The 12,255-nt window shown below is 39.0% G+C and overlaps 1 protein-coding gene across 1 annotated transcript in view; it reads left to right on the top strand.

Annotated features, from left to right (window-relative positions):
* The window catches only part of ABCB11 (ATP binding cassette subfamily B member 11), a 122,369-nt gene extending 110,791 nt beyond the window's left edge, over nt 1-11,578 (top strand). Inside the window, exons 23-27 of the mRNA XM_017854467.1 lie at nt 1,210-1,366; nt 2,873-3,070; nt 6,347-6,553; nt 8,892-9,038; nt 9,876-11,578. Of these exons, the coding sequence (XP_017709956.1) occupies nt 1,210-1,366; nt 2,873-3,070; nt 6,347-6,553; nt 8,892-9,038; nt 9,876-10,076 (910 nt within the window). The 3' untranslated portion in view covers nt 10,077-11,578. The remainder of the gene's footprint in view (nt 1-1,209; nt 1,367-2,872; nt 3,071-6,346; nt 6,554-8,891; nt 9,039-9,875) is intronic.
* The last annotated feature ends 677 nt before the right edge of the window (nt 11,579-12,255 follow it).

Consider the following 12,255-nt stretch of genomic DNA (forward strand, 5'->3'; position numbering starts at 1 on the left):
TCCTTTGTAGGGACATGGATGCAGCTGGAAACCATCATTCTTAGCAAACTATCACAAGAAGAGAAAACCAAACACCGCATGTTCTCACTCATAGGTGGGAACTAAACAATGAGATCATTGGACTCAGGAAGGGGAACATCACACACTGGGGCCTATCATGGGGAGGGGGAAGTGGGGGAGGGATTGCATTGGGGAGTTATACATGATATAAATGATGAATTGATGGGTGCTGACGAGTTGATGGGTGCAGCACACCAACATGGCACAAATATACACATGTAACAAACCTGCATGTTATGCACATGTACCCTAGAACTTAAAGTATAATTAAAAAAAAAAAAATTGGAAGGTCATCTTCCACCATTTTCCATTTCATTTCAAGTGCTTTTCATTCCCTTAGGCTTTAAATTGGGCTCCTGGAGATGTTTGGATTTGCAATTCTGGCCTAAAACAATTCCTGCTTATGAACTGAGCAGTGTGACACACACAGACACATCCCTTATTCCTATCCCCATCCCAGGCAGACCCTCTGTGCATGACGGTGCAGGTGAACAGCTTTGGGGGCTACTACTCACATCATAGTCTGTACAGCAACAGAATTATCTCTCATTATATTTATCATTCATTCATTCATTCACTCTCATTAATTAAGTACATGTTGAATATAGTTAGAGGCTAACACAAGAAGAAGGAGACAGGCAATTTCATCTGTCTTGCTCTCTGAAGCATAAGTTATATACATACCTGGTACAGAACTGAAGCTTATATAATCAATCATTATCTTTTATATACCTATTATAGGTTCAAAAAACTGTTATAATTCTAGAAAAATCAGCTCAATCTGGTGATCTTTCAAGACTGCTTTTCTTTAAAAAAAAAAAAAAAAAAAAAAAAACTTCAGAAGTCTTTTCCCCTCAAACAATTTTCTTAAAAGAAGCTATTGTGGTCAAATAAAGGTTTGGAGGTCTGAGCTCTCCCCTTCATGCTTGTTCAGTCCTCTTCTTACCCCTTTTTCATAGAACACAGTTTGAAAACTGCTGATCTCTTAAACACGACCCTCTCCATTCCCAGACAAATCTAAAATGACTTGCTCAAGTATATTTGGTCCTTTCCTAGCAGAACCAGGGCTAGATCCCCAAACTTCTGCCCTCAGGTCATCACACCAACCACTCCTCCCTGCTCTCTGCCTGTGTATCTGTCTGGTTACAGGGTGATCTCTGCAGTTGTACTGAGTGCGACAGCTCTTGGAAGAACCTTCTCTTACACCCCAAGTTATGCAAAAGCTAAAATATCAGCTGCACGCTTTTTTGAACTGCTGGACCGACAACCCCCAATCAGTGTATACAATAGTGCAGGAGAAAAATGGGTAAGTGTTGGAATACTATGCAGCCATAAAAAGAGATAAGTTCATGTCCTTTGCAGGGATAGGGATGAAGCTGGAAACCATAATTCTCAGCAAACTAACACAAGAACAGAAAACCAAACACCGCATGTTGTCACTCATAAGTGGGAGTTGAACAATGAGAACACATGGACACAGAGCGGGGAACATCACACACTGGGGCCTGTCAGGGGATGGAGGGGTGTAGGGGAGGGATAACATTAGGAGAAATACCTAATGTAGATGACGGGTTGATGGGTGCAGCAAACCACCATGTGTATATGTATGTAACAAACCTGCACATTCTGCACATCTACCCCAGAAGTTAAAGTCTAATAAATAAATAAAATGTGTAAGTATTGATAAGGGGTAAGGTTGTGCGTGTGTGTGTGTGTGTGTGTGCAGGACAGCCATTGGGAATGGCCACACAATACCACTTGGCTTCTAAATTCCTGCTGTATATGGGTTCATTCATACATACTCGGAGTGGACACACAGTAGATTTATACCTAAAAAGGAATAAAGTAAATTAGCATCAAAAATTATTCCTAAAGCTGGCATTTGAACAAGGCGATGACATTCAATGAATGCTAAATTCTGTGTAATATAAAATACACTTAGTTCCTGAATGAATGAAGCCAGTTGTCCTCTGAGATCTACCTAACCACTGTGTTTTCTATTGATATTCTGATACGGAATTTAGAAAAATCAATTCTTCCTGTTCAATAACGTTGATTTAATTCATGTTCATCTTGATTCAAGTTTTAGCTTATGTGTATGTCCAGAAAATTAATTCAATCTCAACAAAATATCTTCTTCTAATTGATAGATACATATTTTTAAATCTTCTCTACCTATTTTGAAAATTTTAGTATGTTCCAGAAAGCAAAGCAAACCTAAACACCAGTAAAGCTAAGCTAAATTCTGTTATCTTTCTAAATTGGTAAAATTTCTCCCTCAGTTCAGTAAATGTAAAGTTTCTGTGTGGTCTGTTAAATGTCTATCCATTTCTAGAGTTTATAGGTTAGAGAGTTTTAAGCACACCAAAGTACAATAGAAAGTATCCACCTTTGCAGTACAGACCTCAGGTAACTTTCTTTCTAGGTCATTTTAAGTGTAACATTATTTTAGTCTTTGGGGAACAAAGCTATAGGGTTTGGACAGTTACTGGCTTCTGTGATTTAATATCTTCCAGCTATTCTCTTCTATTCAGAATGTCAGGAATGGATGGCAAGAAAATTCCCTTAGGTTAGACTGGGAATGGGGGAGTCAAATGACTTTAATTTTGTTGCCCAAGCCTTCCTTTATACTACATCTTTCAGAATAGAAAATGGAATGTCCTTTTATTAAGTTGCTGTCTCTATACTTTGCATTTTGGCAGCATGGTTTGAAGGTATCTCAAGCAGGGATTTTAAACTCAAGATGTAGGTGTGTTTTCAATATTCTAGGCTCCAGTAAGAGCATCTCTAATTTTGATCCTCCCATCCACAGGACAACTTCCGGGGGAAGATTGATTTTGTTGATTGTAAATTTACATATCCTTCTCGACCTGACATGCAAGTTCTGAATGGTCTCTCGGTGTCGATTAGTCCAGGGCAGACACTGGCATTTGTTGGGAGCAGTGGATGTGGCAAAAGCACCAGCATTCAGCTGTTGGAACGTTTCTATGATCCTGATCAAGGAAAGGTGGTAAGCCACGCAACCTTTTTGAGAATTTTGCCTTCTGCAGACTCTTTCCAAGTTTTTGGCTTCAAGTTTTTGCTTTGCCAGACTCACTTTAAAATGCTTGCCTTAGGCACTTACCCCATGCATATTTTCCGGTCCCAGTCATTTGCTGCTTCACCTGATTCTCCCTCACAATTTCTAATGTCAGATTTTCCCCAGTTCCAGATGGCCTGCTGACCAGTTAGGCAAAGAAAACTGGGCACACTGCAAAGCTGGAGATGAGTGTATTTAATAGAAGCATTCATTTACCCGTAAATGGAGCAGAAAGTGCAGACTAATCAGGAAACTAATGACCAGGAATGAAAAAAGTAGAGTGATAAGGGAAATAATGATAAATGAAAAAGAAAGGGGATTTAGCATGAAAAGATCTAAGACAATCCTTGTTCAAGAAGCTGAAATCTAAATAAGGCAAGGAACTCAGATTGAGAGCCATGTACCACAAATCTTTGGCAAGGATATTTGAAATTTTGGTGAATAGCTTTGCTATTTATTTTTCATAACATTTCTTTCTCTTTTCTGTCCTTTTTTCTTTCTTTAAAAGTAATATATGCAGAAGGTCACAAAATCAAATAATAAACATTTATAATGAAAAGTCGCCCCCCTGCTTTATGCTTATACTCCCACTCCACATTTCTCTTCCCAAAGTCAACTATCTTTGACCACTTGATGTTTTTTGATCTGCCGATAATTACTTTTATGTCTTTAAATAATGTGCTCCTGCTGTTTCATGATTTAACAAATTTAGACTCTCTGTGATTTATTCTCAAGAGATAAAAATCTACTTACCCTCACCACCCCCTCCTTTTTCCTACCTCCTCCCAATATAGTTATATCGTTTTTTAGACCTTCTATTTATAAATTTGTAAACTTCTGATCTGCTTCCGTTGCTCTTCCACCACCTGTAGATAGTTCCTCTTGAATTCTCACTTTCTAAAATAAAAATGTTAGCAATCCTACCTTTATTTTCACCTCTTACACCCTTCTTTTACCTCTTAAGTTCTAACTGCACTATTATCAAGAATTCAGAGCACATTCTGTTTATAATATTATCTTTCCTGCTTTCACTCTAAGTTGATTCTAAAAGTTGAAAATCAATTGACAGCTTTTTAAATGATTATGTAAATATTGTTCATCCCTTAGTCAAATAGTGAGGTACATTTGTATTATATTTTTTCTTGATTGTTTTTCTGAAAGGTTTCTTTTTTTCTTGTATTTTTTGTCTTTATGAAAACCTTTGTGTTCTTCCAGTGTCCCTCTCAGGCCATCTATTCCCTCATTTCTGTCACTTACAACCTTTGCCTGTTGAACAGTTGTCATCCTGTGAGTTCCCTGTGATATTTCCTTGGATTAGATCCATTATTTCATAGTTCCCATAAATTCCCTTTTCATAGTTTTAACCCCCCTTTGTTGGAGCTCATCCACAAGCAATTTTCTAAGAAATCGTTCATAGATATGGGTCTGAAAATGTTTTATTTTGCTCCATACTTGATTCACTGTTTAATGCTAATATTTTGAAAGTGGCCTTTCTGACTTCCCTGAATAGTATAATCTTTAGTGTAATAAGGACAGATAACATTGTGAAAAGACATGCTGAGAAAAACTTGAAAGAGGCAACTAAAGATTTCCTTGCATAAAGCAAAGCAAGGAAACAAGCAAACAGAAATCGACAGAATCCAGGAAGTTATAAAAATAAGGACTAAGTGTTGATTTCCTATAATTTATAATCACTTCTGTTATTAAGTTGAGGTATAAAGATTTTAATTTGTTTGAAGGTGTTTGGTAACCTATGAACCTAGAAAGCCCATTGTAACCAGAGGTATAATTCCAATAAGTCAGAGAGTTCAATTTTCCAAAATGTCAGTTCTGTCATGCCTCCAGCCAACATAGATTGTGAACTATGCAAGATACAGGAAACTGAATCCCTCATATTTACTTTTCCAACATTAACATGTATATTAAGTATATTTATCTGAATATGCCCAGTGAATGTTTTGGTCACAGGTAGAAAGCAAGGCCAATAAGGAAATCATTATGACTTCTTGCATTTCATAGGCTCAGTATATTTTGTTATATCATCATAAAACATTTCTACATACATTTTAAGCAGAAAACCTACCACTTTTTAAAAGTTTTTTTTCAAAGTCCTCTTTACTCTTAAGCTACCAAATGCAGGCATTCAATATTTTCAACATTTATTTGGATGCCTATGATGTGCCTGTTACTGCATGAGGCCCTGTGGGAGATTCTAAGGAGCATGAAACATGTCTTCTGTCTTCTAGGAGGTTACAATGTAGCACATTTAGAAGAATGAGCAAACAGCCCCAGTGTTTAATTATTAAATTGTGTTTTGCAGACTTAAGTGCTATGGAAAATGAGTAGTGCAAGATAAGCCAGGGCTAATTGTTATTGAGAAACGCTTTATATTTTTTCTAATAGTGTTTGCTTTTTCCATTACTTAGTAATTATCTTAAATATAATCTGTTCGTACCATTTATCACCATTTTTTCTGAAATAATAGGGCCAAATACTTTACAGTAGTACGTTAGGCATACCGTGCCTTTAATATTCTAGGACTTTTTTGTGAACCAGCTCATGTGGTAGATATTCAAGTCCCTGGACTTCACTGCCTAACTAGACTGTGAGTTCCTAGGAAACAGAGATAATATTTTCTTTACATAGCAGACATAGACTGCTTAAGATGGTGCTTTGTGGCAGGTGATTCAAATATATGTTTGTTGATTGACTGAGTGAATAAATGTATTCCTTTTTTACTTGGTTTTATTATCTCAGTTATTCAGAGAATGGCGTTAGTAAAATCAAGAAAACAGGTTTGACCCTTATATTGCCCAAAAGCTTCCCAGAGAAAAATCCTTTCCATAACTCATGAGTCTCAAAATAGAGCAATCCTGTATATTTGTAGAGAGTGTGCTGCACCAAAGTAAGGGGAAGTTGTTTCTTACCTGAATACCTGAGCGTCTTTCTCATTTGTTTCACCTGTAGAGCCAGAGTTCAGGAAATAAATGGGACCATAGTCTGATTAGTGTTAACATGGATGCCACTCCTGATAGACATTACATCCAGAGGTCAAAGGCAGCATAATTTATTCCGTAATTTTAGCCTTGGGATTGCTGTCTGTTAAGCAAACCAAATGTCCTGCATAACACCTAACGCTAGAATATGAACTTTCCTTGCTGCTGAAATTCTGAAAACTTAATGACCTGTCATCTCCTCTATTGGCAGATGATAGATGGGCATGACAGCAAAAAAGTAAACATCCAGTTCCTCCGCTCAAACATTGGAATTGTTTCCCAGGAACCAGTGTTGTTTGCCTGTAGCATAATGGACAATATCAAGTATGGAGACAACACCAAAGAAATTCCCGTGGAAAGAGTCATAGCAGCTGCAAAACAGGCTCAGCTGCATGATTTTGTCATGTCACTCCCAGAGGTGAGTACGAAGTCAGAGCCATTCCCTGTGGGAGACAAGGATGGGGAGAAGTAGAACAACCAAAGTGTACAGGTTGAGCATCCCTAATCTGAAAATCCCAAATCCAAAATTTTCCAAAATTCAAAACTGTTTGAGTGCCAACATGATCCCACAAGTGGAAAATTTCATACTTGACCTCATATGATGGGCCACAGTCAAAATTCAGTCAAAACTTTGTTTCATCACAAAATTATTAAAAATATTGTAGGAATTTACTTCTGGGCTATGTGTATAAAGTAGATAAGAAACATGAATTTTGTGGTTAGACTTGAGTCCTATCCCCAAGATATCTCATTATATGCAGATATTCCAAAATCTGAAAAAGTCCAAAATCTGAAACACTTCTGGTCCCAAGCATTTCTGATAAGAAATATTCAATCTGTATTATGATTGTGGCTCTAGAAGGTCAAAGAGTACACAATTTATCTCACAGTGCCCCCAGACTGTCTTAGTTTTTTAAGCAAAAGAAATATCCTTCATCAACATACTCTTTAATTTTGGAAAGTATTGTATTGCCCAATGCAACAGATGCTATTTTTGTTGAATTTTTTTGTGCATTGAGCTTTAGTTTAGCATAGTGGGGAAAAGCCTGAGATTTGGAGCTGACCTGGGTTTGCATCCAAGCTTTGCCACTTAGTAGCTTCATAGCTTTGGGACAATTATCCTTTCTGAGATTGTCTATTCCATCTGCAAAATGCAAGAAAATAACGTTAAAATGAAGAAAACACACTTAATAGCCACACAAAGAAAGCTGCCGCTGGTATTACTGCCATCATCATTATTTCATTACCTGGCAGTGTGTACCATGGGTGGTGGGTAAGTTGCACCTGCCTTGGTGTCTCTTACTTTGCCAGAGCCAAGTCAAGATTTCACACAATATTGTCTCTGCATTTTCCCATCCACCAAAAGTCCCTCTTAGTTTTGATCACAAGAAAAATTTAAACGTGGAAACCAAATTGTAGGGCCAAATTTTACCTTTTACCTTCTCTACTTACTTTTAAAATATCCCTGGGAAAATTGTTTTCTTTATAAGTGATTATGTTTATAAATTTTGTGGTGTTTGTGGAGGGCTTTTTGTTTGCTCTTTTCACAGTCTCCTAAGTGTTAGGCTCTTGGCCCGGTTCTTACCTGTTAGCCCAATCTATAAGCACATGGAAATTACTATTTGCTGAATCCAGAGTTCAAAAGCAAAGCTTGTGTGTCTCCTGGGAGACTCATTTATCCCACAAACCCTTATTGAACACCTACTCATTTGGGGCGAGGCACTGGCATGGAGCTGATTTACTACATTGTCCTCATACAGACTTGCCCATGGTATCCTTCTCTGAGCGCTTTGTCTCCACAAGGACAAAGCAGGTTTTCATGGGTCTCACCTGGCATGATGGAGCTTTCATCAGGAGGCAAGGGAAGCCGGGGAAGGAAACAGCTCGTGTTGTGGAAGGCAGGAAGAGCAGTAGTCAAGGGACTCAAAGGAGAGACAGATTCACTTTCACCTGGATTCAGATTTCACTTTCACTGCTTGTTACTTGTCCTCGCACCATTTTCTTACCTCCCTGTGCCTAAGTTTTGTAATCTAAAAAAAATAGGGTGGGTGCGGTTTCTGTGTGTATTAAATGATAACCTAGCTAGAATAGTTAGCACAATACCTCTATGGTAAACGCTCTGTGAATGTTAACTAATTTTTATGTAGCCATGCCAGGCACGAGTGATTTTTCTTCCTAATTTTATCTAAAACTCACAATAAATATGTGAAGTGAGTGTTAATACTGCACCTCAGATGACTAGCCAGCTCAAAAAAATGTAAATAATTTATTCATGAACACAAGCTAGTAAGCAGCAGAGTGGAGCTTCTAACCAAGGCCTGTGTTCCAGATTGTCGCCTCCCTAATACAGAAATGGACCAGAAGATCTCACAAAGACATTTCCATTCTTGAGATTAGTCCATCTTGGAAGGATTTTTCCAGATAAGAGTCTAGAATCAGACAGTCTCAAATCAAGGAGGATCTCATATATGGGCTCTTACCTGGACACAGGGAGGAGATTGAAAATATAAACCTAAAAGAAATGCAGAAATGAGGAATAAAGTCCCCTTGCTTCCCACATCAAAGGTCACAAATTCCATGTTTTTCTTATATTCCTAAGTGGATTTGACATCCTTCATCCTATAGGAGGATTCACTCACTATTCCCTAGTTCAACAAATAAATAATTTAAATTACAGAGAAGAACTTGACATGAGTTCTGTACAGCACAGGAGCAATAACTGTTTCCATTTCTCAAACTTACCATAATTTTTTCAGAAATATGAAACTAATGTTGGGTCCCAGGGGTCTCAACTCTCTCGAGGGGAGAAACAACGCATTGCTATTGCTCGGGCCATTGTACGAGATCCTAAAATCTTGCTACTAGATGAAGCCACTTCTGCCTTAGACACAGAAAGTGAAAAGGTAAGTACTGATTTTCTAAAGTCTTATATCATTACAAATGAGTCTTTTGCTGTAAAATTTGTCCTTATAAAATGGCATTATTTTCAATTTTCTGATTTATTAACAGTAGAAATTGGCAATACTTTATGGAACCAAAAGACAATTATCCAGAGCAAGTGATTTAATATAAAATTGCTTCAAATAAAATATTTTACCTTTAAAATAAGAATTGTTTTTAAGATTCTTTAGGCTAAGTGACATTTTTTTCCAAAGGCAAACGATCACCTTTCTTGAATAAAGTGAAATAATCTAGATTATCTGTTATAAATATTTTATAGTTCTAAAGGTATGTGACAGAGAAGGTAGGCCACATACAACACAAAGAAAGAGATAATATCTAATGTGTGGTTTGCATGAAAGAAGATGCAATTGAGCAGAACACAATTATGAAATTTAAAACATATAATTAATGCCATAACAATTGGGATTCCATTTTGGAGACAGCTAAAACGTCTTCAATGAAGAGCAGTATCAGGAACGGCCACTTAACTGCCACCCTCCATTGTTTTCTTGGTTTCATTTCAGGAAGCTAGACCATCAAATATTACAAAATTACATAGGGACTTCATAGTTTGCTTCCTTCTTGCTCCACTGAAATTTCTCAGCCTGTGCACTGCCATTGAAATCACTGATGCATTGCATTCAGAGAATACTTACTTAATCCTCTCTTACGTCAAACCTTTGGGTTTGCCCTCAAGTATAGAACTGTTATTCAGGTCATGTTAACTGAACTCTCATGATGGTGGGCTGGGGAGCAATCATGCATCTTTGCATTAACTTTCCATCTTCTCTTTGCAGACAGTGCAGGTTGCTCTAGACAAAGCCAGAGAGGGTCGGACCTGCATTGTCATTGCCCATCGCTTGTCTACCATCCAGAACGCGGATATCATTGCTGTCATGGCACAGGGGGTGGTGATTGAAAAGGGAACCCACGAAGAACTGATGGCCCAAAAAGGAGCCTACTACAAACTAGTCACCACAGGATCCCCCATCAGTTGACCCAATGCAAGAACCTCAGACACATGTGATGCACCAGTTACAGGGGTTGTTTTTTCTTTAAAGAAGAATGTTAATATTTTACTTTTACAGTCATTGTCATACATCAGAATCCAACCTAATTTCTAATGACCTTCCATAATAATTCTGCTTTAGATGTATATACAGAAAATGAAAGAAACTAGGGTCCATGTGAGGGAAAACCCAATGTCAAGTGGTGACTCAGCCACCACTCAGTGCTTCTCTGTGCAGGAGCCAGTCCTGATTAATATGTGGGACTTAGTGAGATATCAGGGAGTAAGTGAGACTTTGAACTCCTCAAGGGCAGAGAACTGTCTTGCATTTTTGAAACCTCAGTGCACACAGAGGCGGGTCTATAGCAGGCATTCAACAAACATTTCTTGAGCTTGACCAAGGTCAAATTTGAAAAGAACAGAAGGACTGAAGACCACCTGTGTTTCTTGACTAAAGTTGTCTTTTACGTCAAACCAGCTTCCTTTGTCTCTAAGGCTGAGGATAGGGAAGGGGTGGATGCTCTCAGGCTGAGGGAGGCGAAAGGGAAAGCATTGGCATGGGCCTTCCAGTTAGGGCTGTTGAATTATGCTTCAGCTTCAGAGTGGGTGTAGGGGCGGCGAAGCTACCATTACTGTGAGAACCTGCCAGTGTGGCTGGAGCAGGGGACTCTCCCCCAGGCCTTGTACTCCTCAGCACCTCCCTGCATACTGATTGTTGTTTTTAGTTTCTACAAAATTCTATTCATGAAATGAAAATAGTGCACTTTACTTTGCTGTAGTTTCATAAGGTGTTATACAAAAAAGGAAGTAAATATGGCAGAAAAGCAGTCGTTTGCCCCTGCTCCCTCAAAACACCACATAATGACATAGAACTAAAGGTGGCAGGAATCTAGAAGAATGAAGAAAACACAGTGATGCCACTTGCAAAATCTTGGGAGCCAGAAAGCAAATGGACAACTGATAATAGAGTTACAAGATGAGAGAAAACAAAAATGTAACCTGTTAGTCGGGGAGCCTAGAAACGTCCTGTTTTGTACCACAGACCCTTAGAAAGGTTCAAGATGTAAAAACACTGGGTCCTTCTGGAAGGAGGAGGCAAGGGCACAGAGGGACTGAAGACAGAGGAATGGGCCAAAAGCCAGTATGGAAACAGAATTGCAAAGCCCTGCCTGCAGCAGGATGGCTGCCTTTCCCCAGTTCCAGCGAGAAACTGAATACTACCCCTCTGAGGAGGCTCACAGGGAGGTACGCCCTTAGAGACACAAGGTGCAGTTGAAGGGGCAGCTAACATACAAGAGACAGGGGGAGTGAGTGTAAAGCTGTGTATGAACAAAAGAACTTCCAGCCCCTCTCCTCTGGCAGGAGATTGAAGAATGATTTTCTGGGGAAAGTGGCCAATCTAAGAAAAGAGGTTGGGCCAGGCGCGGTGGCTCACGCCTGTAATCCCACCGCTTTGGGAGGCTGAGGTGGGCAGATCACGAGGTCAGGAGATCGAGACCATCCTGGCTAATATGGTGAAACCCTGTCTCTACTAAAAATATAAAAAAATTAGCCGGACATAGTGGCAGGCGCCTGTAGTTCCAGCTACTCGGGAGACTGAGGCAGGAGAATGGCGTGAACCCAGGAGTCAGAGCTTGCAGTGAGCCGAGATCGCGCTACTGCACTCCAGCCTGGGCGACAGAGCGAAAAAAAAAAAAAAAAAAAAAAAAAAAAAAAAAAAAAAAAAGAAGTCAAGGACCCCATCCTTGGAATCCTAAGAAAATTTTCCAGCCATATTACCCTCCTATGAAGCCCACCTGTCAGTCAACAAGCACCCACTCAATCAGAGCTTCCCCAGGCTTTTCGATGTCTCCCTCTTGCATGGAAATTGACTTCCAAGGACCACCAGACACTGAGGAAGTATTTTAACATATAAAGCAAAAGCAACAATAGGACAGCTGGACAAAGGAAAGTAGAACTAACAGAGCCAATGCAGTGATTAGGAAAACACTCAAAACGTGGTAATAAATGTATTCAATGAGTCAAGATAAGATATTTCCATCTATTTAAATAAAAACAGGAATGAATAAAATGAACATACGAAAAGAGCTCTTGTCACAGAAATGAAAACCTTGAGAGCAGCACTGCGCCCACGGTTCCCACAGACCTATCCTGCCATCATGTTTTCT

The sequence above is a fragment of the Rhinopithecus bieti genome, unplaced genomic scaffold, assembly GCF_001698545.2.
Source record: "Rhinopithecus bieti isolate Rb0 unplaced genomic scaffold, ASM169854v2 scaffold_37314, whole genome shotgun sequence".
Taxonomy (NCBI): Eukaryota; Metazoa; Chordata; class Mammalia; order Primates; family Cercopithecidae; genus Rhinopithecus; species Rhinopithecus bieti.